This window comes from Stegodyphus dumicola, chromosome X1 (genome assembly GCF_044657685.1).
Source record: "Stegodyphus dumicola isolate Sdum_Otavi_A_Nest chromosome X1, ASM4465768v1".
Classification (NCBI taxonomy): domain Eukaryota; kingdom Metazoa; phylum Arthropoda; class Arachnida; order Araneae; family Eresidae; genus Stegodyphus; species Stegodyphus dumicola.
In genome coordinates, this window is record NC_140780.1 from 162,629,878 (window position 1) to 162,657,835 (window position 27,958).

At 31.5% G+C, this 27,958-nt stretch overlaps 1 protein-coding gene across 2 annotated transcripts in view; it reads left to right on the forward strand.

Moving 5' to 3' along the window:
• The window catches only part of LOC118182556 (uncharacterized), a 75,000-nt gene that overhangs the window by 17,844 nt on the left and 29,198 nt on the right, over positions 1–27,958 (forward strand). For both annotated transcript variants that reach the window (XM_035351926.2, XM_035351927.2), the window contains exons 3-7: positions 518–697; positions 5,529–5,577; positions 6,944–7,039; positions 10,521–10,684; positions 13,715–13,942. In XM_035351926.2, the coding sequence (XP_035207817.2) occupies positions 518–697; positions 5,529–5,577; positions 6,944–7,039; positions 10,521–10,684; positions 13,715–13,942 (717 nt within the window). The remainder of the gene's footprint in view (positions 1–517; positions 698–5,528; positions 5,578–6,943; positions 7,040–10,520; positions 10,685–13,714; positions 13,943–27,958) is intronic.

The following is a 27,958-nucleotide window of genomic DNA, read 5'->3' on the forward strand; positions in this document are numbered from 1 at the left end:
TGTTTGCCTAATCTTCGCTGGTTGCATTTAGATAAGTTATTTCTCGAAAATCTTGCAGCTCTGGAAAAAGAGCAGTTTTGAAAGACTGAATGTAATATGACATTTGGGGAAAAGAAAGATTTGTGTTATGTTCTTAAGTACTTTTGTACCAGTCATAATTGTAAAAGTTTCAACTTATTCTACTTATCTTCCACAACATCAATTAGCCGATGAGGATGATGATTATTGCATTAATACTGTGCATTTCTGTACCATTTTTGCTAACGCTGTTGTATTTTTGTTATTTCAAAACTAGATAGTATTTTTCTTACAGAATTTAATATATATTAATTGCTAGTTTCATATCTAGGCTACTAAAAATGTTTTGGTGTTCTCAGTATTTTTTGTTATATTTTTAATAAATGTATCTTTTTGTCAGAGCTTTTCCAAGATGACATTATGTCACTTGTACTCTGAATCCTTCATTACATTATGTATTTGGATTGTCATTGCATATATTTTAATTTTTAACTTGCAGATGGTAAAAGATTTTTCTGTTGAGAAAAACCTGCTTCCTCCTAAAAAAGTATTTGGTAATAGGACTGAATCTTTTATTAATAATCGACAGAAAGCATTGGAACTCTATCTTCAAACTTTAATCTACAAGTTTAGCCTTTTACCAGAGCCTCTTGCTACTTTCTTGGATTTCCCTAAATATGTAAGTTTATGTGAGTTATAATTCAATGTGCTAAATTTACTGATATCACTGTCTATGAGAATGTGAGATATTGCTATGATATTAATTACTAAACATAATTTTACTCAATTTCAATTGCACTAGAAAGACCTATTGTTGTTGAAACTGTTGTTATGTATCTATTTTCTATCCTAGTCATATAGCTATATCTATATCTATATCTATATATATATTATATATATTAGAAAATTATGGCTCAGTTACTGTATACAGCTCTTTGTATTTGCTAAAAGGTAATGAAACAGTCATGTTCTATGAAAGATTTGTTGAAGTTCCTTACATTAAAATTGTTTCATAAGAAGATAAAAAAAATTAAGTATCATAAACTGCATTAATCTGTTTAATTCTGGCTGTTTTTCTACATCAAAGTTTGTGTTATTGAAACATGAGAAGATTTGAAAGAAAAAAGGGGAGGGGAACAAAGTTTGCTGCAGAATATTGCATGTATTGGGAAAATCTAATTGATGCATAATAAAGAATTTACTATAAATCTGCATTAATGTGATTAATTTTGGCTACTTTCTGATGTTTTTAACTTAAGAACAGCGTTTGCAGTCCAAATAGAAAGCAAATTGATTTTTATTTTATAGTTTCATCATATCAAACGGTGATTATCAATCTGTCGTAATTGTTTGCATTCTGAGCAAAGAGTAGTTTTCATTTTTATTTATTTGTTTACTTGCAGAAAGAAATTTTTTTTTTTTTTTTTTTTTTTTTTTTTTAAAGAGTAGTTTATATAAGATCATATAGTAATTGTTAGAGTGCTAATAGAAAGTACTACAGTTTTTTTAATGTAATAGAACACTGTTTGTTAAAAGTCAAAATTTTTTCTTATTATTTATGTAGCTTAATGCTGACTTGTAATACAGTAGAATGCCAGCTATCCAGTTTATAACAACAAATATAACTGGAGCAACAAATACTAGGATGCAAAATAGAATTGAATAGATGAGTGTCTGTATTAATTTTCTTTGATATAAAATTATCATGAAATCATATGATGTGATCAAGATAAGCAAAAAACTGAGATAAGTGAAAATTATTATTGTGATTATAATCTGCACCATTGTGTATGAAGCTTTTAAGTATTTAGGAATATTTATGAAATAGTTTGAATGTCAGGAAAACTGATCAAATTCAACTTCATTTATAAAAAGTATTCATGTTTTAGCCATGCATGATGCTTGAAAGATTTCTGTAACATGTGTTAAATTCCCCTTCATGGGAACGAATAATCTCTTTTAAGTCAGCAGACTGGAAAATTGTTGAAGTTCATGCTTCAGTTGAAAGAATTCAGTGGAAGTTTAACCCTCCTACAACTTCTTGGTGGGGTAGTTTATGGGAATGGCTTGTTCAAATTGTCAAGAAGCTACTGCATCATGTGTTCGAACAGTCATTATTATGTTATGAAGAAATGATACATGTGTTATGTGACTGCAAGCCACTGTAAACTCTAGGCCACTGGCATATGTTTCAGAGGATTCAGATGATCTCATTGCTCTGACTCCAACAATTTTTCTCAATGACATTCCATCCCAGGGAGTGCTTGACTTAAGGCATATTGAGAACAAGTTTCAGAGCAGAGAACCTAAGTCAATTAATATTACATTGAGAAAAAGCAAAAGATGATTGTATGGTCAAAGTTGGGGATATTGCACTCATTGAAAGCATAGGAAAAAGAAAAACATTCTGGCAAATAGCCAATATTATACAAGTGTACCATGAAAGAAACAACTGTGTCCAAATTATTCGTCTAAATGTATGGAGAACTAATCTAGGGAATTTATCCAGTGAAAATATCCACTCCCAGTGGGGATTCCAATTCCAAGACACAGATATCTAAAGGGGAAGCAGAGGTTTCTCTTCAACTATTGAGAAAGACTGTTACAACTAGAGCAAGCAGGAGAATAAAACTGCTCAGTAGATTTTTACAATGAGCTCAATAAGCCAAATAATAATAAATGTTTGCCATTTATGTTTGATAACATAAACTTACATATTTTAGATAAATTCATGTTTCAGTGTATGTAGACCTGTGTGTATTGTAGAAATTCTATATATTTAAATTAATATATTGTTATTTATTTCTAGTATATTTAATTGTTCTTTTTGCATTGAGTATATTGTTTCGATTAGTTTTCTTCTAAACAAAACAACAATATACTCAACGCAAAAAATAACAGCTAAATATGCTAGAAGTAGGTAATATATTAGTTTTCTCGTAATCAAAACGTGGGAATATGCCAGGAATCAATATATATATTTACAACTCTTTGGATGATATTTAAATTTGTATGTTTCAAATGATGGTGTCTTGTAGTTTTTTAGTGGCAGTGTTGTTTGTAATGAGAAGAAAATTTTTGTTTTAAAAAAGTTACTCGCACTTCTTGTGAAAACGGTGAATGTAAATGTTTGGAAATTTTAGTAAATTCTTGACAGTTATGAAAAATGCATAAAATGAAACCATTACTCAGAAATAAGTTATAAGTAAGAAATGTTGAAAATATACTTTTGTTCACAAATGTAACCCACTGAAGAAGTCCATATATGTAATATTTATACTGTGTTATAAAAAATATTGCAACCATGAGGTACATTGAGTGACAGAAAAAATTTTGAATTTTACTTTTGCTGACAAAAAGAATTACAACATACTGTAAGCCATCAAAATCTGATTCTTGACGTGCTGAATAAAAAACATTTAGCAAATCCTGATCTAAATAGTCTGCTAGATTGTCACTGTTTGCAGTCTCTTTATCCGGAGATATAATTTCAGGTTCTTTGAATCCTCGTGTTATTAGTGATATTTTCACCTATGTGCATTCACTTCCTACCTGTTTTGCAATTTCTTCATAAGATGCTCTGTGCATTTTGGTATAAGAGTGTAATTCTTCGTTGCTCCACCACTTTCACACTTCAGCTTTGAAGGATTTATTAGCTGACAAATCTAATGTTGGTTAAGATGTTTGATAAGCCAAGCGGAATTATTGTTTGACATCTGTTTTTCACTGAATCAAGTAATTGAGAATGCATAAAATCCATTATCAACAACTCTTTTGGTTAAAAATATGATGTCATGCAACATTGCCAACACTAGCCATTCATGTATGACTGTTTTGCACATCCGTAAATTATCATATTTATGGATGTGTAAAACAAATATTTACATCTCCCATTAGAATAGTTTTCCTTTTAAAAGTGACCATCGGCTTTAGCTTGTCACTGTTTGCAGCTGAAGCTAACACACACATGTACATAGTGTAATTTCTTTCATGCTCTGTCATAAGCGTGGAGACGGTTTTTGCACAAGTTTCATCAACAATTCTGTTTGCAGGAAAAATCAAAGACTAATGTTGTTTCACCCATATTTATTATCTGTGGCAGAACAATTTTTTCTCATCAGTAATATCTGTCACGTATTTTATCAAAGATGCTTTTTTTATCCTGTTAGTCCAATTGTAATGGTTGCCCGACTGTAGTTCTAGTATGCACAGAAATATTTTTTCTTGTCATAAATCTTCTACATCAGCAACACCCTCCTTTGAAGTCATTTATGTTCATTTGTTGTGCCATAAATTTTGCTTATAAGAGATTTTTTATAGTCGAAATTGCTATTCCTTTTCATTGTTGCTCCTTTGTCTACTTTGTTTACCTTAGATCTGGCCATGTTACAGTACCAATTCTTTTGTCTCTTTCGTTGTGGCATATTTTTAAATTCTTTTTCAGCTCTCCAGTGTCAAATGCATTGCTCTTCCACTTTAAATTCTCAAGCCGTTGCTCTCTTTCCAGTTTCTTCAGCATGGGAAAATTGTAGTAAGCTTAAAACTAGTAATACATCCTCTATGCCATTGAGGTACCATTTAAAAAATTTCCTCCTCCTTCTTCCATAAAACCTATCCAACATGTGCTTATACTGAAAGTGACCAGATCTGTAGCTGGCAGAATGACAAGAAGAATTGATTTTTGCTAAAGGGAGAGAAAGAAGAAACATATTGGAGTTCGTTATTGCATAATGCAGGTGAGTTATGTCTACATTTGAAAAGAACCATAGTAAATGTACAAAAGAAAGGGAGGCCAGTGAGAAGTCCTAGAAGAATCATTAAGGGGCCAAGAACAGAGGCTATTCAAACTGATGTGAATCCCGAATTAAATGAGGGAAGAATGTATCCATTCTAAGATCTCGTGTAAATCAAAAGGCAGATAGGTTCATTCAAGGGAAAGAGTACAAATACAATAAAGCTGTCAGAAAGGATTGTTCGTATAAAGCTCCCACACAGAAAGTTCTGTATGAGAGCAGTACTAAGGTAATCCAAGCTATTTACTGTGATATCTTAAATAATATATTTCCTAGGATAAAATTATGATTTTTTTTCTAAATTATAGGATTATTACATGCTTTAGACAATAAATACTGTCCACAGTATGACTGGGAGTCATGATAGTATAGAATATATTGTTAAACTTGTATATTTTTAAAAAGTGAATGAACATAAGTTGTTATAAGTAGATCAGAATTTTTCTAAAGGAAAATAAAGTGATTGATATATATATATAATTTATAATCTGATACAATGTGCAAAAATATCAGCCTATTATCAAGTGAATTAGAACTTTTATATATTAATCAGTGGCTGATTATTTTTTGATATATATTGTTTTCTAACTATTGTTTCCAGTACATAATTATGTATTTCTCCCAGAATGCATGTACTTTGGAATAGAACTCTTGTAACTGAAGCATAAATTTGTACAAAATACACTAACGTTTATTTTTTATAAACTTTGATTTCAGGAAATTCGAGCTATTACTTCTAGTCTGTCAGAAACCTTTTTTTCTGAAGGTAATAATGATTTGATCTTTTTTTGAGTAATTTGTTTTAATATTTACAAAGTTTTGGAAACACAAGGTCAAATTTGTCTATTTTTTAAAGAAACTTTTCTGAAACTGAAGATCCCAATGCAAAAAAAGCAAGTTATACAAGGTGTGGGAAAAAAAATTAGTATGCTTTGTGAAAGGAATCATGCATGCAGTGTTGTAATTTTTTTGTTAGTTTGTATAATATATTAACAATATACTGTTTTATTTTTGTGTTACATGAATAGAAGCTGCTACATTTTGTGCATTTGCAATTTTGGCAAAGATTTTATTCAATAACATCAACTACCAGATTTGAATAAAATACTTTATTACAGTCAAATACCGAAAATCCGCCAACTTCTGAAATCTGCATTGCCTCTCAAAATATAAACATTTAGTTTACAGGTTCTGGAAACTGCAACATGGAGAACAAAATATCGAAGAAAAAATACTTACTGGATAATAATGAGTCATAATGGAAATACCAAATTATTGACATCATGATAAGAGTTCCCCCCCCTCCAATCTGCATCAAGGTAAAAAAGCAGACGATTAACTCAACTCTTCTTTCAAGTTCATGCATCACGTTGTTGTACTTTCTGAGCTTTGTTATTTCACAAGATTGTTTAGTGATGTTGTTGTTTTCTATCCAGATATTTTGTGGATAAATTAAAATTATTTTAAATTTCAGCGCTTTTTAATACAATGATAGATAAGAAATGCACTCGTGATTTTACTGCTTGCGACGTTGAAAAATGTAAAAACGTTGCATTGACGGTAATGAAAAAAGTGAAAATTCTGCTAAAGATGGAGGCAGGTACTACTGCTCGGTTTATAGCAGAATCGTATGGAATTGCCACATCGACTGTGTATGATATACGGAATAATAAAGAAAAGCTGTTGAAATTTTACAGCAACAGTGACTCTAACACCGGAATCGGAAATCTTTACATGAGGCGAAATCGGCAAACCTCGATGCTGTCTTGTACAAGTATTTCCAGCAGCAGCAGAGTGATAGGGTACCTATTTCTGGACTACTCCTGAGAGAAAATGGGAAGCAGATTCATGCTGATTTAAAAATAGAGGAGCCTAATGTAAATGAACAATATAATATAATCAGTTTATATATGTAATAATAATTTAATGCATATAATTAATTATTGTATTAATGTATATAATAATTTAATTAAATGTATCTAATACACCTTATCTATTTTGCACTTTTAGTCTGAATATTATCTTTTCTGTCCTGAAATCTGCAAAATCCTAAAATCCGCACAACCTCTGGTCCCAAGTGTTGCGGATTTCTGGACTTCTACTGTATTAACATTTTCCTGTTTTTGTTTCAGGAGAAGTTATTATAAGTACGGGAGAATCCTACAAATTTTCTCCTCTACAGTTGCATGCTATCTCAGAACGTTTAAAGCTGTGTGAGCCTACATGTTGTAAGCAAATTTTTGTTGGCTTTATTTTTTAACTATGCATCATCTTTAATGTAGTTGTGGCTTTAGAATTTGCCATTTAGAACATTTCAGATTTTACGTTCTGTATGAATTAGTTTTTGCATTTTAAAATGAGGTATTTGTGGTAAGTTTTTATTGCCTTTTTTATGTCATTATTTTTCAAAATGATCCACAGCAAAGAAACATAGGTAATTTTTGTCGCATTACTACAGTTCTCTCTATGTTTAGTGATTATCCAGAGTGACTGTTTTAAAGAGCATTTATGCTGTTAAAGCCATTCAACCTAGAAACATAAAACTAAACAGCATTGAGAGCTCTTAAGGACCTAGGATGACCATTTCTCTCTCCTTTATTTTCTGGGAACTTCCTTATTTGAATTAATATTTTTTAAACTTCATGGCTCTAATATTGACTCCATCATTAATTACATCATATTTTCTCTTTTGGTTGTTGATAAAGGTAATTAATTTTAAGAATTATTCATTCCAAAATACACTGAGGTATCAGTTAACATTTATCTTGAAAATTCAGTGTATACAGTGAAATACAGTTATCAGTAAAAGATTTTATGGTTTCGGATATGCGTATATTCTTACAATATTCATATCTTTTTTCCCTTCAAGTAATACCTTAACACCTATTTCTGCGATGGATAGTGGTGTTGAAGTAGAGAACACTAATATAAAAACAGTTGTAGTGAAGGAAATGTAAATACCTTTGTGTTTATTTGTACAAATTAAAAGAACACCATTCCTGGTGAAATTCCTTGCTTTTGGATGGTGACAAGGCTTGTGCAATCTCCAACATCTATAAATTACATTTAGCATGGCTTATGGAGATCATACTTTTTGCAAATAACATGACTGTTCTGATAAAAATTGTGAGAAGAGGGATGCTTAGATATATCTTGGCCATCTTTTTGTCTACTGCCAGCACTGATTTTATGGATACTGTGGTCTATTATTAGCTATTATTAGTCTGCCAAACAGTAAAAAATAACATTAATTACCGAAACATGAGCTATGTCAATGAATTATGAAAGGCTGTTTTCCATCATCCTAAATTTGGCTAAGAAGATGTCACATGTGATTAAAGTTAAAAGCCATTGGGAACAAATTATCTGATGCTGAGAAGTGCACAAGGTTTTGCTTATATGTTGAAGGGTCTTTCTAAACCAAATAACTTTTTCTCTATTGCAACTGAGTCATCTGGTCATAATAACAGAAAGATGACGATGTCCAAAAATTCTTAGCTTGTGCATGGAAATATATGCTAATTATGGATAAATTTGTTGATAAGTTTGATTTGTAAGATGTGTAGAATTACATGCCATTTCTTTTTGCTCTCAAGTACATTCAATAATGGAGGTGGAATACATTTTGGGCTATTATACAATTTAATTCTAATATTCTGACTTATTTGATAGTCTGGCATTTCTAAAAGCCCCACATATGCTGAGTTATTGGACTTTTATTATATATGTCAAAAAGAAAAAGAAATTAAGGTTTTACTCTAAGATACCAAAAATATTCTGTGGTGAAGTTTTGTAGAAAGGAAAATGTGACATATGTCAAAATCCAACCACAATATGTGAAGCTAATTGACCAAATCTGGATATGGAAATAACCTTGGAAAAATATTTATGCTTTTCGCTAGTGATCAGAAAGAGAGAACTGTACCAAAAAAAAAAAGTGTCAAAACTACCAGTTATACTATTAATTGCTTTTTTCCATGAAAAAAAAAAAAACTGCATTTTGCATACAGTTCTGTCTAAGCTAGCTCCTAGTTTGGTTGGCTATGCCTTAAGTTATGATAATAATTATTCCTTTGCTAATATATCCAATGCCTTCATTTGTTCGCCTTCATTGTCATTTAAGACATTTTAGAAAAGAAGAATGCAAAAATGTTTTCAAGTATAAAACAAAAATTAAAGATTATTGATAGATTGATTTACTGTGTTTTTTCGTATTTTAAGATTTTAATTTTCACTATCTAATGTTTAAAAACGATTTCCAAGGCTATAAGTAAACATGCTACTTTTGTGTCAAGCATCATGACTGGTACTTAGCTGTACTGAGCTGTATATAGCTGCCTTCAAAGACAGTTGTTTAGCAAAGAATTCATCAGAATTTTAACAAGTGGGGGGGACATCATCACAATCTTGAAAAAATTGCATCTTTTGTAGCACTAATAGAGCTGAAATAAAATTTTGTATCAATGCTGGTTATTTTGAGAACTATAATAAATTAATGTACCAGCATTACTACAGAGAATGCTTACTGAATGATGCACTATGCAGCAAACTGCTGAACACTTTTGTTTATTTTTATAAATTTTTTATCTGATATGACGCTCATCCAATGCAATGATAGTTAATCTATATGAATAGCAGCTAATTAGGAACTGTTCCATTTGGGCATGAGTAATTTTTTTTAGACTAGAAACACACACTTTTAATTCTGTTAAAAGGTATAGCAGATTTTGTTAACTTCAGATGGACATTTTGTGGTTTCCCAACTGCTTTTTTCTTTGAGAGAATTGTCGCCAAGAAAAAAAAGCATAATTGTTATTTATTCCTATTTATGTATATTTTTATTTCCTGACAGTCAGCCCTCCCCCCCCAAATTATGTATATTTTTCTGAATTTTGCAGCTTGATGCTTTGTGTGCTATTTGATGTGTTTCAATTGTCACTTAACCTGTTTCTCCTTTTGTTTAACGTTACTGTGATCTAAATTATATGTTATTTGACATAGTAATTAATAATTTTTTGTGTTTTTCTCCTTTTCTGTAATTGCCATATTTGAATTAATCTGTTTTAAATCTGATACAAAGATACTGAAGATGGTCAAGTGATTAACCACTTGCGCTAAAAAGACATGCCACGCATGTCGAGATGCTTTTGTCTCAAACCGCGAGTGAAGTGAACACCACGTCCATAGGCATTTATCGCTAAAATGAAAATAACGGGGTGCATGTGTCGCCTAACAACGAGATTGTTTATTTCTCGAGTTACAGCTCTTTATTGCACTCACAGACACGGAGTGGCGTAAATGAGACACTTTACCACTTGTTATATTGTAGTGCACGGCGCCGCAACCATGAAGTTTAGTCATAGCGCAAGTGGTTAAAACCACTAAACATTAATAGTATACCTAGTTTTTTTTTCTGGTATTTGAACAGGCTGTCTGCTTGAGGTTTTCAGGATTTCTGTCATGTGTAATATAAATATGGGTCATTTCCCTTTAAAAGTCCCCCAGAGAGGTATAAAATATTCCATTAACTAATGAGTCAAGGAAGGTACATTTTTCTTAATGGTATATGTATCTTAGTGCCACATTGGTCAATCAACAAGAAGGTTATTATAGATTTAACTTGGGGTTGGGGGCGACACCATTTTTGCTGTAATTTAAACGAGTCAAAATTTTCTTGTTTAATTTTTTTTTTTTTTTTTTTGTCTGCAGATTCTAACAACCCTACTCAGGATATTGCACATTTAGTTGAATTTGTATCACATCTGAAACATTTGAAGATAGTGGGGAGTAATATCTGTTTTGGTGATAGTAACATTGTTCCCAATGCTCTTTCTTTTGACCTTTCGATGTTTAAATTCCTAGAAACATTAGAGGTAAGTTTCAGAATGTTGAATTGTTCTTGAAAATATTCAGGAAATTTTAGTTGCTTTATCTGTATATTCATAAAGTTAATAAGCTGTTTTTTAAATACAAAAACTCTTTAGGAGCTGAAATTGTGTGTATTTCTAATTTTCTTTTGTATTGAATTTTTTGCTGAGTGTCAAATCTTTCCATCAGTAACTAATAAAGAAAATATTTATTATATTGTATTTTACTTTGGTTATCTCAAATTTTCAGGACTATAAATTTCGGTTTTTGACAAATAGGTATACTTGAATCTTTGTTGTCAGCAAATTTAACCTTATGGCATTTTGACTTTTCAGTGAAGAGAATACAGCCTGTCTTGAATATTGTTATTTTTATATTGATGTGCTGATTTCATGCATTTATGTTTATCATACACTATTTTTGCCTTCACAAATACATGTGAACAAAAAAGTTAGAGATACTGTAGGACAGAATACGATTTCTATGAATTAAATTTATTTATTATGTGATTTTATTATTATTTAGTCTTGTATAGAAGCTTATGTTAAATGTGTATCGTATTTATTATGCAGTTATTGCTGATTTGGAGGTATTCTGTGTGTTTCCTTACTCATTTTAATGCAAGACTACTATATATTTAGGTAGAGGAAAATTTTCAAAAGGTTGCTCAATAATAAATGAAAATTTCCTTTGGTAGCTCTTGATTAATTGAGTTTCTGAGTAGAAGTGGACTAAGGAGAACACACATTGAGTGAATGAAAAGAAAACGGAATTAAGCTACTCATTGTTTTTTATGTCAAGATTCAGTTTCTGGAAGCAGAAATTAAACTAAATTTATTGTGTCTTATGATAATGAGAAGGGGAAAAGTAAATTAAATGATTCAGTATCAAGATTGAATTAATGAGTGATAAATTAGTTTTAAAATCATTTTTCTGCCATTAAAAAAGCAACACAAGTAACAGGTACAGGTAAAAGCTACGTTTGTTCTGTCTACATGTGCAGTATTATAGGTGATTAAGGTATAGTTAACCTAGCTAATTGTTAAGCATCTGCACCAATTTTGAGTGAGATCACTCTGGAGGTGGTCTGAGGATTTCGCCACTCCTCTTCTACCACCACCATCTCAAGAGGACTTTTGGACACTGTGCGTTTACAAACATCCATACATCCATGTCTTCTCCGGAATTCAAACCCCTACCCATCAGTGCTGCAGTCAGCATCATTAACAACTACACCTGCTGGGTGGCAGCTTATTAGTAACAAAGGAAATCTTTAATTTTAAAAAAGGAGGAAGAAAAACTTATTCCATTCAATTTTTTATCTTAAAAAGGGCATAAAACTGGTGGCAGTGAGAAGGTTAAATGAGTTATCAAGGTACTGCAATGGAAACTGGTTGTGATATTGCCCATGATTTTGTGTGGAAGATGCTTCCCCAGTCATAAAATATTGTGGTCCAGAACTCATCCGAATGAAGTATGTGGCAGTTTTATGTGCTGCTGGAGGAATTTTTTTGAGCAGCCTGGATGGATTTTGTGATTTCACTGTGGTATTGCAAAAGTACGAATGATTCTCAAAAATATTTTGCTGGAGGTTTTCATCAATTTGTGTGTCGGTGCTGAAACTGGATTCTTTTTTAAATGATCAGTTTTTTGAATGCTTGTAGGATTAAATTATTTTTTCGTATGATTGTTTTTTGGAATTTAAGAATAAGTGTTTTTTTTTTATAAAAAAGATTAACTGATAATTTTAATGGATTTTTGAAAGACTTTTGGAATATCTTAAAACTGTATTTTTTAAAGAAAATATTTTTATTTCATGATCTTGCCATTCAGTGGAGTAAGTTTTCCTTATTGATAATGTGTGCAGTATATTTTTACAAGGTGAATATTTTGCATTTTGTTATACTCATGTATTTTTCATTCAGGTGTATACTAATCATGTGTATCCCTAATGCTTATAGATGTGTGATAGGCCATGTTTTAGTATTGATATTTTTCTTGTGTTTGCATTAGAATCAGATTTAATACTCTTGTATAATGAGAGTACTACTGATGATTTTCCAACTGAAAATATAGCAGCTCTATAAGTACCGCATGTTTCAGTAAAATTACCGCCTTTTTGGGAAACAAGTCCTACATAATGGTTTGTTGGATTGGAATCACAGTTTTCCATTTGAATTTAACAAAATTTAATCATGTTGCTGCTATGGATTCTGGTCTACTTTATTCTGTTAGCAGTATCATTTTAAAACCTCCCACTACTGAAAAATATGATATTCTAAAACAAAGACCATTCTGAAATACATTCTGAAAGCAAAGTCGAGCTTGCCTTCTCAGTTGTTGACTCATATGTGCACTTTAGTAGATAATACCATAGATGAAACATTGTTAAGATCTTTGTGGCTGGCAAAGCTCCTCAATCATACACAATCTGTTTTAGCTGTTCTCAGTGAAAAGGATTAAACTGGCCACAGTTGCTCATAGAGATTGCATTTTTCACTTATGTGAATATGGCTATCGTGACCCCTGAACCTAGTGTATCTACCACAATTCATTTGGAACTTCAGGTAGTGCAACTGATGAAACAAGTTGGTGAGTTAACCTCAAGAATTATGCCTTGGGACATAATTCTTGTAGTCTTAAGCACAATTTTCACCATCTATGCCAGTACAGTGGATCAGAATCGTAAAACATTGCCATAAATGCAATTCTGATGTATATTATTGAAAAGACACTAAATGTGTAATTGTTTGAAAGGTTTTGTTGTGACATGTAGAAAGCAAAATTTATGTAAACAAAGTTATTGTGACTTATTAATGATCTCTTCCTTAAAATTTAAATGAATTTGTTTCTGAAATTGTAATTATAAATTGCTTGTATTATTTTTTTAATTTCTTATTTTATTTCACATTACTTCAACTTTCCCTAGCCATCTTCTTTTTCTGTCATGTTGTGAAGTTAAGAAACAAACAATTTTTACTGGTTTTAAGGACAGTTTTCTGTATGTTTCTTCTAAATAAAAAATTTTCTTTCAGATTCATAATTGCAAATTGGACAACAATTTAGTATCAGTGGAAACCTTACGTATAAAATTAAAATCATTGATTGTTTATGAATCACTGAAGGATTTGGCTACTATTCTGCTATGTGGCATAGTGCACTGGTCACCAGCATTAGAACCTGTGAAAAATTGGCCTTTTTGGGATAGTATAACATGTGCAAATTTTAGCCATAATTCATTGAAGAAAATTAGTCCTTCAATTGTAAGAACATTTTTTGTTTGTATTTTATTGTTTTTAAAAGATATGGAATCATTTGTAATATTAATCAAATATTTTTATAAATTGTTATTAATGAACAATTAGTTTTTCTGTAGTGCAGTTCAGGAAGAAGTATGGTTAGAAAGTGTGAATATTGATAGAGATATTTTTTCAGCACGAATGCACAAGAACTGTGATTTTGGGCCAAGTGAAGTTACAGCTCATTTAATTAATGTGTCGCCCTTTGCAGTATAGGCAAAGTGTGTGTTTACTGTAACACAGATGTATCTAATCTTTCATATTGTATTTTATTTCAACAAAGATTACGCAGTTAAAAAATATTTTTCTTTCCATGCAGCAATATTAAAAAAAAAAAAAATTTCTTTTTTAGCAAAATTAAACAGTGAATTTTTTTAAAATTTACATAAACAGATAATCCAGTATTATATCAGTTAAATTGAAATCGGTATTAATTTTTATTTATGTACATCCTAAAATACAACAATTTTTTTAATTATTACGTTATTAAAATTTTAAATATTTCTCCTATTTAGGATGGCATTTATAATGTTTTATCTTATTAAACTATTATTTTTCATTCTTGTGAGTAATAAAATTAACAGCATAATAAATGTTCTTAAGTTTTTGCATTTTATAACACTTTTATGATTTTAATAAAGACATAAAAGTGTCATATATTTCATTGTACTTTATTCTTAAGAGGAGAAAAAGTAACACTACTCTCAAGGACCAAGAGATGCACTCAAGAAAGAAATTCTGTGTACATTCACAAGCTGATAGGATCTAAGTGACTGCAGTTTTAGTGTACATAAGAAAAAAATCCTTTCTTAGTTAAGGAATTCCTTAAATCACCATATTTGTTTAGTCTGTCTTCAGGATAAAATATTTTTTATGGGTCACAAAATGAACAAAGAAAAGCCTTTGTTTGTTACATATGTTTCCTTAAAGGGTGTAGACCAGCGGTTCTCAACTTGTTGACTAATGTGTGCCATCTAAACAAAAATTGAAAAAATTCAGTTCCACCACTACATTTTACAATGATTTTTTTTTTTTTTTTTTGTACAATTTGGCAATAGAAATATTAAAAAAAGAGTATGCATTGCCATTTGCACAACTTGTTGGCTATTTGTATTACATATGCACAAATAAAAATATATTGGATTAAACTTGATAAACATTTTAAATTATCAAGTTTTAAGTTAGAATACTTTAGTTCTAAAATTTAGTGTGAAATTTGGGCCTGTTTAAGAGGGATCAATTTTTTTATGTCTGTTCTTATTTCATTTAGTTTCAACTATAAATTAGGAGCTACTTTTAATTTTGTTCTGTATCTATTTTTGAAATATAACATGGAAAAAAAATCATTGTTCACACAAATAGGTTGTGCAGAAAGGCAATAAAAATTTAATAGCTTTATTCGAAATGCCTTTAAATTCTTTTTTTTTTTTTTCCAGTTAAAGTAAAAGGTACTGTGTTATTTTTACAGTCTTCAGAAAGAGTTCAATCATGTGAAATTTCTATTATTTGTTCTTTTTCTTCATGAGATAAAGTTTCAGGCACATTTGAACAAAAACGGTTTCTAATCTAGTTTTCTTTTTCATAAGCCTCTAGAAAATACATGTTGAAATTATTTAACAATGAAAAGCAATGATTTTTATTGTTGGATGTTCATTCTCCTTTTATTTTCAAATTATTTTCAGTTAGAAACCTTTCTAAAAGTGGTGAAAAGCTTAAAATATTACTATCCAATTCTTTGATTATTAGCTCGAGTTTTTTTATCATTGCATTTATTTTGTCTCTAATGATAAACAAATTAGACTTTGCAATCCTAATTTTAAATCATTTAACTTTCCAAAAATTTCAGCTAAATGGGCCAACCACAATTCACTAAATAAACATTTTTGCAATTCAAATTTTGAATCACAGAGGAAAATTTGACTTTCTAATTGAAGTTCAAAAACATGCTATAAGACTTTGTAGATTTTCCTTTATTTCATTTAACGTATTATTCAAATTTTTGTTATCTTTCCTGAACTCCTCAACTTCATCTCGCAAGGATGTAAATTTAAAGCTAGGTGGAGTGAATCTTGGCGTTTATAGAGAGCGTGCCAGGGCACACTTATTTATGACCATGCTGTTACACTAATATGCCTTTTGGCCATTTCAATAATTAGTATGCCTGTTAGGTCATCGAGTCAACCTAGTTTAGTCGTAACTTAAAGAGTTAGTCCAGTACTATTCTTTTTAGACTTGGATTTATTTTGTTACAAATTCTTAGTTTCCACAGCAGTATGTCGGTGTTACTGTAAAGCATGAAATATGTGTCTTTCTGTTCATAGTTGAAATTAATAAAGGGTTATTTTCACTTTTCTGTGCTGGTATTATATCACGCCTCTGCGAGAAGTCGCCATGTTCATTAGTAGGATCTAGATTAGTTATGTGACCTAAGAGAGTTAGATCGTATAATTTTGCCTCTGGATAACCACCTTATTTTGGAATATAACAAAAGTGTCATCATGTCCACTGATCTCTTGGAATAAAATGGTAAATATTCTTGAATTTAAAGCTCAGCTTTTAATAAAATTAACAATTTTCACAGCTTGAACTCAAAACGATTTTCAAGTGTTTGGGGATTGTTTTGGCTACTAAAGCTGGAAAAGTAAGATAATTTACTTTCAGGTGTGAATTTCTTTATTTGAGAAATAACATCGGAATATTTTCCCGTTAAAGCTCGAGCTCCGTCACTGCATGCAGAAATGCACTTATTCCAAGGAATGGCATTCTCAGACATAAAATGGTCACTTACTTTGAAATTTCATTTGCAGTTGCTCTATCATGAAGAGATTCACAAAATAAATACTTTTGGCAATTCATTTATCTTCTTCGAAATGTATGTAAAATAATTCAAAGTTCATTATATCAGTACTTTTATCCAATTGCAGTGTGAAATACTCACTTTGTTTTTATTTTTTTGAACAAATGTCCCTTTTATGGAATTTGCCATTCCACGAATTTTCGTGCCACTTACTCTATCATTTGATAACAAAATATTATTAAGTTCATTAGCTGCTTTTTCATTGAATAATGTTAAAATGATAACTTTAGTTGCTGGTAAATACGGTTTTCTCCGATAGTGTGAGCCTGCCCAGTCTTACAAATTCTTAGGCTTGCTAGATAACTAGCTCTTAAGCTTTTTCATTTGAAGTAACAAAACCTTTCATTACTTGTTTACTGTTTTCAAACTCTGATAATTTAGTCTTAAAATATTTGTAGGGTTTCCCTCAGTTCAATTAACCAATTATTCTAATTTTTTTTATCTTTTCTGAAATCCTGAACTTCCCTCGCATTTCCTTGCCAGGATGCAAATTTAAAGTGAAGCGAGTATTTAAATGGGTGAATCCTGGAGTTTATTCAGAGTGTGTTTTTGCTAGCCAATGTATATTACGATTGTGTTCTCTTGCTGCTACGTGGAGTTACTGATACTCCCCTTTTGGCCATTTAAATAATTATCACACCGGGTAGGTTGTCAAGTCAACCTAGTTAGCCTTAATTTATTAAAGTGCTAGCCCAGCACTGCTCTTCAGCTTTGAAATTATTATGTAACGATTTGTAAGTTCCACCTCAAGTTGTTGGTGTTATAGTACAACATGAAGTACATGCCTTTCTGTTAACCCTGCAATGCTCGTGTGGAATAGTGTTTCGTTAAAGGTCGCACAGCGTCTAACAGACGCCAGATATATTTTTGCTGCACTAATATATATTTAGGTTATTCAACTCAAATTTATGAATGCAAAGGGATTATTGAAGTAACATACATATATTTGTGGAATCCTATTACAAACACAAATATCAAAACTTCAATTTACAGTGAGACTTAATTTTATTCAACTTAACTCAAATACAAATGAAAAATAAAAGTGAAATTGTCTCATTTAGTTAGTCGCACAAACTAGCAATCGACGCATATTTGCTGAGCGTTTTCTAAACATAAAAATGTTTAAAACTGAGGTATTTGTACTTGATGTACCTGTTCTTGGAACAGCCACATTCATGACATCTCTGCCTTTTAGTAGTTCAAGCTTCTACTGTAAGTTGAATTGTACTCTCATCTGGGAAAATGCTCTGAATATCCTGCTTGAGGTTTCTATGTAATGATGAACATAGAGAGCATCTACGCAAGAAATCATAAGCTACCCAAAAGTTATAAAATCTCACTGCGCCTGGTGCTGACTGATTAGTTATTTGTGTGATATATTATTTGAGCATTTATAGCTGCTACATTCATCATACTATAAAATATGACCATAGGGCATCTGTTCGTTTTCCTGGCGACATTGTAAGTGCTACTGGTCAACAGTATCAACTCCTGATTTAGTTGCGTTATAAAAGGTTATCATCTGTGGGTTGTTTTTTTCACATGATTCATCAATTACATCATCATGATGCATAGTGGAGAACCACCTTGTTTTCCTTAGTTATATAAGACATTAGAGTCATTCTGAAACCCAAACAATGATGTTCCCAATTCTTTGTATGTGTAAACTCTGGAAGAATTTCACTCTTATTCTTTCTCATAGTCCCAACCAAAGTAAGTTTATTTTTAAGCAAAAAATCGCTATTGTCGAAATTCAAACAATATAAAAGGAACCTAAATCGTTTTTCAGACATTATTAGACGGCATAACTCAATACCCATTTTATCAGAGGACCATATCTCCTTGGTATTTGCATGATTAGTCCTTTCTAGAAGCGCAAATGTATAATGCGCCTAGAAGTGGTTTTGTTTCAATTAGGTCGGTCAAATGGGCATCCCTTTCCCGAGAATAATTTTCCTGTACTATGGACATCTATTCATTTTTGAACTTACCGATATCAGGTAGCATGCCATTGTCTAAAAATTATGCCCAACATTGCTCCGGCTTTCGATCATTTTTTGCGACACCTTTCACCCTGGCAAACGAGTGATAATATTATGTTGCCGAGAACGTATATTTTTTATTTTTAGGTGGGCAAACTTTTGATCATTGTGATGATTTATTCCGGCCTAGGAAATAATTATCGGCAATATAATCATCACTATCGCTATCATTGGAGTTTTTCTTGCTCCGTGTCTGTGTTTTCTTCTCTTGTTTCCACTCTTATCTTCTTCTGCATCACTATAATCATCAAACTCATCACCTGATTCATATTCTTCCATCAGCATACGTAGTACTATTTCTCTGTCATGTTCATATGCCATAGTGAATTTTTTTCTGGGAAGTCATCTTGACTCTAAAGGTAAGAAAATAAATAATAAAAACAAATGTTACCCATAAAAATTATAAATACCAAAAGAAAGACATTCTTTTTACATTTAAAATTAAATATATTCACAAACAATTTCTTTCGCCTATCACTAAAATGAAAAAAAAAAAAAAAAAAAAAAAAAAAACACTGCTAGGGACAGCTGTTGGGAATATAAGTTTAAACATACTAGATTATGTAAATTTTAAATTACTTACCTTTAGAATCAAAAAAGGTCGTGTAGTGTCTCCTAGACTCCAGCAGTGCACGTCGGCTGATAACTTCTTCCTCTCAGCACTAAAATGAAAATAGCGTTGTTTCAACGATTTCTACTTATTTTTGTAGAGTTGACAGAAAGGTAGACGGCAGCATAAGCTTGCTCACGCATCCGTTTATAAAGCAATTAAAAAAGAAACATCCCTGGTATCTGTAGGACGCTACGCGAGCAGTGCAGAGTTAGTAATTGAGAATAATAAAGGCTTACTTTTACCCTTCTTCTCTGGTTGTTTCCTTTAAGCATGTGCGAGGAGTCGCCAGGTTCCTTAGTAAGATCTTGTAGAGTATATGTGGCTAAAGAGAGTATATATCCTTCAGATTTATATATATATCCTTCAGATTTAACCTTTAAACTATATATCCTTCAGATTTAACCTTTAAACTATATATCCTTCAGAATTAACCTTTAAACTATATATCCTTCAGATTTAACCTTTAAACTGGCATGCTTAGATTCAAGATGTCTTTTAAGAAACGGTAGTTTCATACTTTGATTGGATAATTCATTCACTGCAAACAACACATTGAGGTTGAGAGTCCATATCATCTCCATTCCAAGGAAACCCAAACGATAAATAACTTTAATTATATTTTCTATAAATAATTTTCTTTTTCATTATTCTTGGTGCTAGTAGATTTTCTTCGATCGATCAGCTGTGAATCATCACTTTTCTGCTTTGTCAATCCTAGCCATTCTTCAATTTTGAAAAATCTGGGCGTTTTATTATTTTTTCAGAAATATTTAGGTGCACAATATATTGCAAGTTCTTCAGAATCAAACGAAGATATTCTCAAACCGCGCAGAAAAGTAAGGAATACAAAGCAACAAGAAGACAAAATACATGCTGTTAGAGACAGCAGATCGTTGTAAAAAAATTATTCTAAGTGAAAATAGAGCAATATGAGCTTGAAAATGGTGGCAACATTAAAGGGTATATATGCTAATAAATTGACCAACTCTAAAAGAATTTATGAGATAATATTGTCTTTTATAGGAACTTATTTTAATTTCCTATTAAATACAATATCAATTTCTATTACTCCTTTTCAAAACATCATTCATGACAAATTTTGTATGTCTATGGCTAAAAGAATATTTGTGAAAATAAAAATGGATTATTTTGCTAAAATCTGTGAGCAGCCATTGACCTTGAACAAAGCTCAGATTGCATTTAAACAGGATGGTGGGGTATTTAATTTTTGAATTTAATAGTTAAAAATACTTTGTTTCTTTGCATACTACCTATTTTTCTCTTGCATACCACTGGTTGAGAATCCTTGCTGTAGACTAGATATTTTTGTTGAGCATTGTAGGTCAGTCTATGTATTGTATACATTCATCTAAATTATTATGTTAATGCCTTCTTAAAAATACAGTTTTTCTACATTAAATGTATTTGAAATAGTGACAAAATTTAAAACCTGTGATACAATTAAAGACTCCTACTAATCAAACTACTATCCTCTTTCCATGATGTTCTGTTTGTAACCTTAATCGAGTAGTTATTTAATTCATAATTAATTTCTAGTCCAAAGGGCATTAGCCCAGGAGGGCTATTAATTTCATTTTGGCATTTTGTGTCAAAAACTTCAAATGTCCGTTTCACTTTTCAAACTGTTGCCACTAAATATTATCGCACTGTGTTATATTTAAAGAAATTAAATAATGACACATCTGCGTAAATGTATGTATATTTCTCGCATTCTGATAAAACAGCAGTACCTAGTGCCATCAAATTTTGAATAATGTAATCCTCCACCAAATATGGGCATCTGAAGCTTTAATTTGGAATTTATTTTATTATCGATTTCATATTTTGTAACACTTAGCGAATTTTTGATTAACAAATTCAATGATTTCAGAGCAAGCAATGGCAAAAACTGCTTGGAGCAAAAGAACGTTTTATCTCCACCACACGAGACTGTGTATTGGAGATTCTAAATATATGCTTATTAGAAATTCTAAAGATATATAAATTCACAAGTCAGTTACTCAAATTACATTTTATGTTGCATTTGCTATTTTTCTGTGTATATATATATATACAGTATATATACAGTGGTACCCACTAAAGTCTGGTACCACCTATTTAACTACTGAATTGCTATAGTCATAAAAGTGATGTCTAGGTACAGTAAAGATGAAACCACTTACAGCTCCATCTGATGGAAATGGCAGAATGAGTTTGAGAGCCATACCGGATAGGAGGGGAAATTAATTACAATGCTGTAGAGCATCATTTGTTTAGTATGAAAAGACACCTGTCGGACATGAATCTTAAGAGCAAAGCTTTAAATTCATGTTTCCTTGTTCACGATTTCTTGCATTGTGACTTAGAAAGAAAAAAAAGGAAGCTGCCTTTATTTACGATGTTCAAACGTCTCTCCGTCAGCTGAAATGCTCATCTGGACACTTGTTAGGACTTCACTGTGCAGCACAGTGGGTGACACATTTTCATCAGAATCTGTAATACATCATTGAACGTGCAGCAGTGTTTGCGGAAGGTTGCATATATTTGCTGTCTGAGGTATCTCTACAGGAAAAAGTCCATTGGAGTCAGGTCAGGTAAACCTGGCTCTGCCCTCTTCAAAACCACCATACTCGATTATTATTCTCTGACTTGTTTCATCACTGCTTCACTAGTAATCTCTCGTGCGCTTTGCGCAGGCTACCAACATGTTGGAACCATCATTCCGGAGCTGAAGCAACAACAGTTCTCAATAAAATTAGGTATTGTGTCTTGTGAAAGTTCTAAATATCGTGTAGCCCTGAACATACTCTGGTAAAATATTCAGCTGATTAGTCATGCTATTGTAAATTCCAAACTAAACATTAATTGAAACCATATTTGACAGCAGAACTGTCAGCAGAACATGATGGACGTTTGAGTGTACAGTAATGGGTGTTCTGCCTATTGTTCATTTCATTCTGGGAAAAGCATGCCTCCTCTGTCAACACTGTATATGCCAAGAATTTTGACTGGACTTCTATCTGGTAAGCTTGTAAACAATCACTTTGATCAGGTAGTGAGTGTCTGCCCACAAACTGAAATTCAGATACTTAAATTTCAGAATTGGAAGGTGAAAATACATCATAATATATTCTGAACATATTTTCATATATAAAAGTAACAAGAAATCTTCATTGTTCTGGCATTGATTTTATAATAGTTTAAATATGCATCATTTAATATTTTAAATTCATGCAAGTTAAGCAATAAAACTAAAGACCTTTTTCCACTAGATGATTTCATCATAAAATTTAGTAACTGTAAAATTTAGAATGTTGTTCACTTATAATACCAGCACTTTGACAGAAAATCTTCGATAATATTATGCTATTTTTCTCAATGTCTCAATGTGTTAGAACATTAAAATACTCTCTGAAAATTTGGATACATGTTATTAGTAATTTTAGCAAGACTGGACCGGCAAGACAGCTATGTTATCTCCTTACTAGATCTATGGTATAGGATGCTTTCTTGGAAGACAGTCTAAGCAGAACTAGCCCGTATTTATGCAGTTTTAACATTGGGAAGGTAGGATTTTTTTTAGCTATAAGGTTGTTAGCCCACAAGGGCTATTAATTTCCTTTTAGGCATTTTGTTTTGAAAACTTTAAAAGTCCGTTTCTCATTTCAAATTGTTGCCACCAAATATTGCCCTGTGTTATATTTTAGGAACTAAATAACAAAGAATCTGCATAAATGTATTTATGTTTCTCGCATTGTGATAAAACTATGGTACCTAGAGCCATCAAATTTTGAATAACGTAATCCTCCACTGAGTATGGGCATCTGAAAGCCCTAATTTGGAATTTGTTTTATTATCGATTTCATGTTTTGTAACACTTTAATGAAATTTTGATTAACAAACTCAACAATTTGAAAGCGAGGAATTGCAACACTGTATTGGAAAAAAAAAAAAAAAAAAACTATTTTATATCTAGTGCATGAGGCTATGTAAAGTCTAAAGATATGCTCATATTAAAATTATTTTGTGATATTGCTGTCGAATTGAATTTTATGGTTTAAGTTCGAAGAACCTGATATTTAATAAATAAAGGTAACACACAAAACGTTAAAAAAAAAACACCCCTTTGGGCATAATGTAAAATCTGAATGCTTTCAGATTTTTTTATTTTTTAATCTATTTTTTCTTATTTTATAAACTTAAGTCTTCCAATTAGTTACTGTATATCTGTATATGAAAGTGTTATTTAGCTTTCTCACAGATTCATATATTATAGTAGTGCACCATTTAAATTTGTCAGCAGTCAAAATTCATTGTTGTGGTTGTTGTGACTTACCTTATATTTCTGACAGTAAATATCAGAACAAGGCCACAAAGTTCATTGTCACAAGGACTGCAAGACTGCATCCGTCATTGACAAGAACTTTGAACACCACACGCAATGGTACGACTTTGCTGAGTTCTATCCCAGTTTTGATGGAGAACACCTTAGGGGTGTAGATCTGAGTGTTCCCCACTCCTCTTCCCACACCAGCAACCTCTCTAGAGGACTTCCAGTTTTTTGCATACTTATAGTGCCCCATGCCACTAGGAAATTGACATTTACAAACAGCTGTGCTTTCTCCAGGATTCGAATTCAGGCCATTCTGTACAACAGTGTCATTTACCAGTGTCCTTGTTGGGTGGCTCAAAATTCATTTCTTGGATGAAAAAATATTGGACCTTCGTTCTGACTATATGCAGTTTTTGATAGTATTTTGAAACCATTCTTGTCAAATAAGTGTGAGGTTATGTTGTTTAGGCATGTACTGTTGATTTTGGTTGCCACTGTTGTTCTGAAACTAAGATTCATTGAAAAGGAATTTTTAGTATAATTTGTTTTAAACCTTTTATGCACGCGGTATTATTTTTATAATGTTTTAACTAAAAACTCTAGAAATCGAATAGACAAATAATGTATGAATTAAAAGAAAATCTACTCTTGCCCATTGATCTGTGCATGGTGGAAACCAGTGTGCATCTAGAACCTTGAAACTTACTGAGGTAGTAGGGGGGACTTACCTTTTTCCATGTGCATTTCCAATAAAGGATGAAATTTGCGAATTAAAACAATATATATTTAAGTATTGCATTATATATAAATGTTGTTATATATGGCTTTATTGGTAAGATCAATCCAAACATATAAAACAGCTCAAGTATCACACAGGAACAATGATATATAATAAAAAAGAACAAACATTTAAAGTAAGAACCAGAAGAAATGATCATGGGAACATAAATAAAAAGTTAAAAATTTAAGCATTATATGTAATTTTTTTACATTATTTTACAAAGTAAATCATCAGAAAAAGAAAAAAAAAGTAATAAAAAACTCGTAAATGCTTTACAAAACTAAAAATCTGAAAGCTTTCAGATTTTACATTATGCCCGAAGGGACTTTTTTTTAACCTTTATTTATTAAATATCATGTTCTCTGTACTTAAACCATAAAATTCAATTCAACAGCAATATTGCAAAATAATTTTAAAATGAGCATATCTTTAGAATTTCAGATACACAATGTCACACACTGGAGATAAATGTTTTATTTATTTATTCCCCCCCCCTGTACAGTTTGGCCATTGCTCACTTTGAAGTCGTTGAGTTTGTTAACCGGAAATTCATTCAAATGTTACAAAATATAAAATTGATGGTACTTACGTAGTAACGCAACCAGGCCAAAATTCGCATAAATCGCCAAATTTGGCGACCCTACTTACAGCAACCCTACGTGTTATACGTAGTTTTGTAAAAAGAAAAAATAACACTGGGCATGTACTACCACAGCTATGGGTTTTTGGCGGAATTTGCCGAGAAAAGAAAGACTTTTTTTGTTTACTGTACCTAACAGGAGCGTCGTTACCCTCATGGAAAAAATTTGCGAAAATATCAAGGAAGGAAGCATCATTTATTCGGATTGCTGGAAAGGATACAATACAAGTGAGTTCGAAAATGCTGGATTTCTGCATGGAACTGTTAATCACAAATATAACTTTTTGGATCCCAACACGAGTGTTCACACAACATGTAGAGCGCATGTGGGGCTCAGCCAAATGGCACAGCAAAAAACACAGAGGAACAGCCCGTCATCATCTTGACTGATACCTTATCAAATTTATATGGCGCCAAGCTCAAGCTGTTAATGGCAAAGACGGTTTTCAATCAGTGCTAAAAGCAATAGCCAAAAGATTTCTGCCGAAAAAATAATTCTGCAACTTATTCAAATTCAAAACCAGAAGGGTTTAATTGCTATTTTATATTTTAAAACAAAATAATATAAAAACTGTATTAAAAATTATCTGTAATTAATGAATGTACATTTTCTTTCTATTTATACTTTTTTACTCAAACTTCGTGCCAACCTGGTTGCGATAATACGTAAGTACCAAATTGATAATAAAAAAAATTTCAAATTAGGGCTTCCAGATGTCCATTTTTGTTGGAAGATTACGTTATTCAAAATTTGATTTCTAGATGCTGTGGTTTTATCACAATGTGAGAAACATACATGCATATATGCAGATTCTTCATTATTTAATTTATTTAAATATCACAGAGGGCAATAATATTTGGTGGCAAGTGAACTGACATTTAAATTTTTCAATGCAAAATGCCGAAACAAAATTAATAGCCTTTGGGCTAACACCCCGTGGACTAAAAATAAACATTTATGTAATTTTTTTATGGGAGTGAAAAGATTCCCCCCCATAAAACTGTGTTTTTATTTATTTATTTATTTATTGTGACACTCCTCAAAGCCTGTTTTGGTCTCTTTTGGTACATGCATCAATCCACGTTGTATGTTTGCACATGTGTCTTGTTCTGTGAGGTTTCTCCCTTATGCTAGGAAATGTATGCCACCAGGATTTGCATTTTACTGGTGAATGCCTAGTGTTCTTTAGTATCTTTTTGTCTTTCACATGAAGATTGTAGTTTTTTATGTTATTGGGGGGGGGAGTTTGGCTTTGGTTTGGATACTTGGCTTTAGTTTCCTGTTCACAATTATTTTATTCGTATTTAATTTCAAACTATTTATAAAATAGTTTAAATTTAAATAAAACTTTTATGCAATTTTTATTTTCAATTATAGAAAATTTATTTATATTTAAACCACACAAAATAATTTATAAAATGATAATACTAGCATAGGAAGCAAGCATGTTAAGCTCAGAAAAAAATCTCTCAAAATGAAAGACATTTTCCTTGGCAGGTGCATGTATTGTTTAGTAATAAAATAACTGTGGTTTCTAAGCCCCTTATCTATATTTGGGTAAAAATAAGTACTTCTATCTGAAAGCAGCAAATACCATTGTGAAGAGCAGTGGTTTCAGAGCACGACCACTGAAACATTACAGCAGGGATTCTCAACTGTTGGTATGCATACTACTGGTGGTACACAAGTGAAAAATAGGTAGTATGCAATAACCATAGAAATAAAGTTCTTTTAACTATTAAATTCAAAACTTAAATATCCCAACATCTGTTTAAGTTTTTTCTTCTAACAATATCTTTTCTCAAGGTCAACAGCCACTTGCAGACTTTAGAAAAATTAACCCTTTTTATTTTCACAAATATTCTTTAACCCATAAACATGACGAAATTTGTCATCATTGATGCTCTTAGAAGGGCTATTAGAAATGGATGTTCTCTTTAATAGGAAATAAAAATAAATTACTATAAAAAGGTAGTAGTAGCTCATTCTTTTAGAGTTCATAGGGTTATTAGCATATCTGCACTTTATGTTGCAACTATTTCCGGGCTAATATTGCTCAGCTGTTTTCAATTAGAATTAAATTTCTTGCTGTCGCTAACAGAAGGTATTTTGTCTTTTTGTTGCTTTGTATTACTTACTTTTCTATGCGATTTGAGAATATTCCCGTTAGTTTTTTGAAGAACTCGTTAATATATTGTGCATTTAAATGTTTGTGAAAAAGTTGTAAAACAAACCTAGATTTTCTAAATGGAAAAATAGCTAGGATTGCCTAAGTGGGAAAGTGACGATTCACTAGTGATGGATCCAGCACAATCTACTACCACTAAGAATACTGAAAAGAAAAGAAAAATTGTGTATAGAAAATATTATGAAAGTTGTTTATCATTTGGCTTTACTTGGAATGAAGATGAAATGGGCCCTCAACCTCAGTGTGTTGTTTGCGGTGAACTGTTATCGAACCAACATATGAAACCATCGTTTTTCAAAAGACCTCTTAAATCTAAGCTCGCAAATTTAAAGGATAAATCTGAAGAATATTTTAAAAGGAAATCATTGGAGTTCAAAAATAGTAAACCTAGTAAGCCTAAGAATTTGTAACACTGGGCAGGCTCACACTGTTGGAGAACACTTATAGTACCAGCAGCCTAAAGATGTCATTTTAACATTATTCAATGATAAACTGGCTAATGAACTTTATAATGCTCTGTTATCA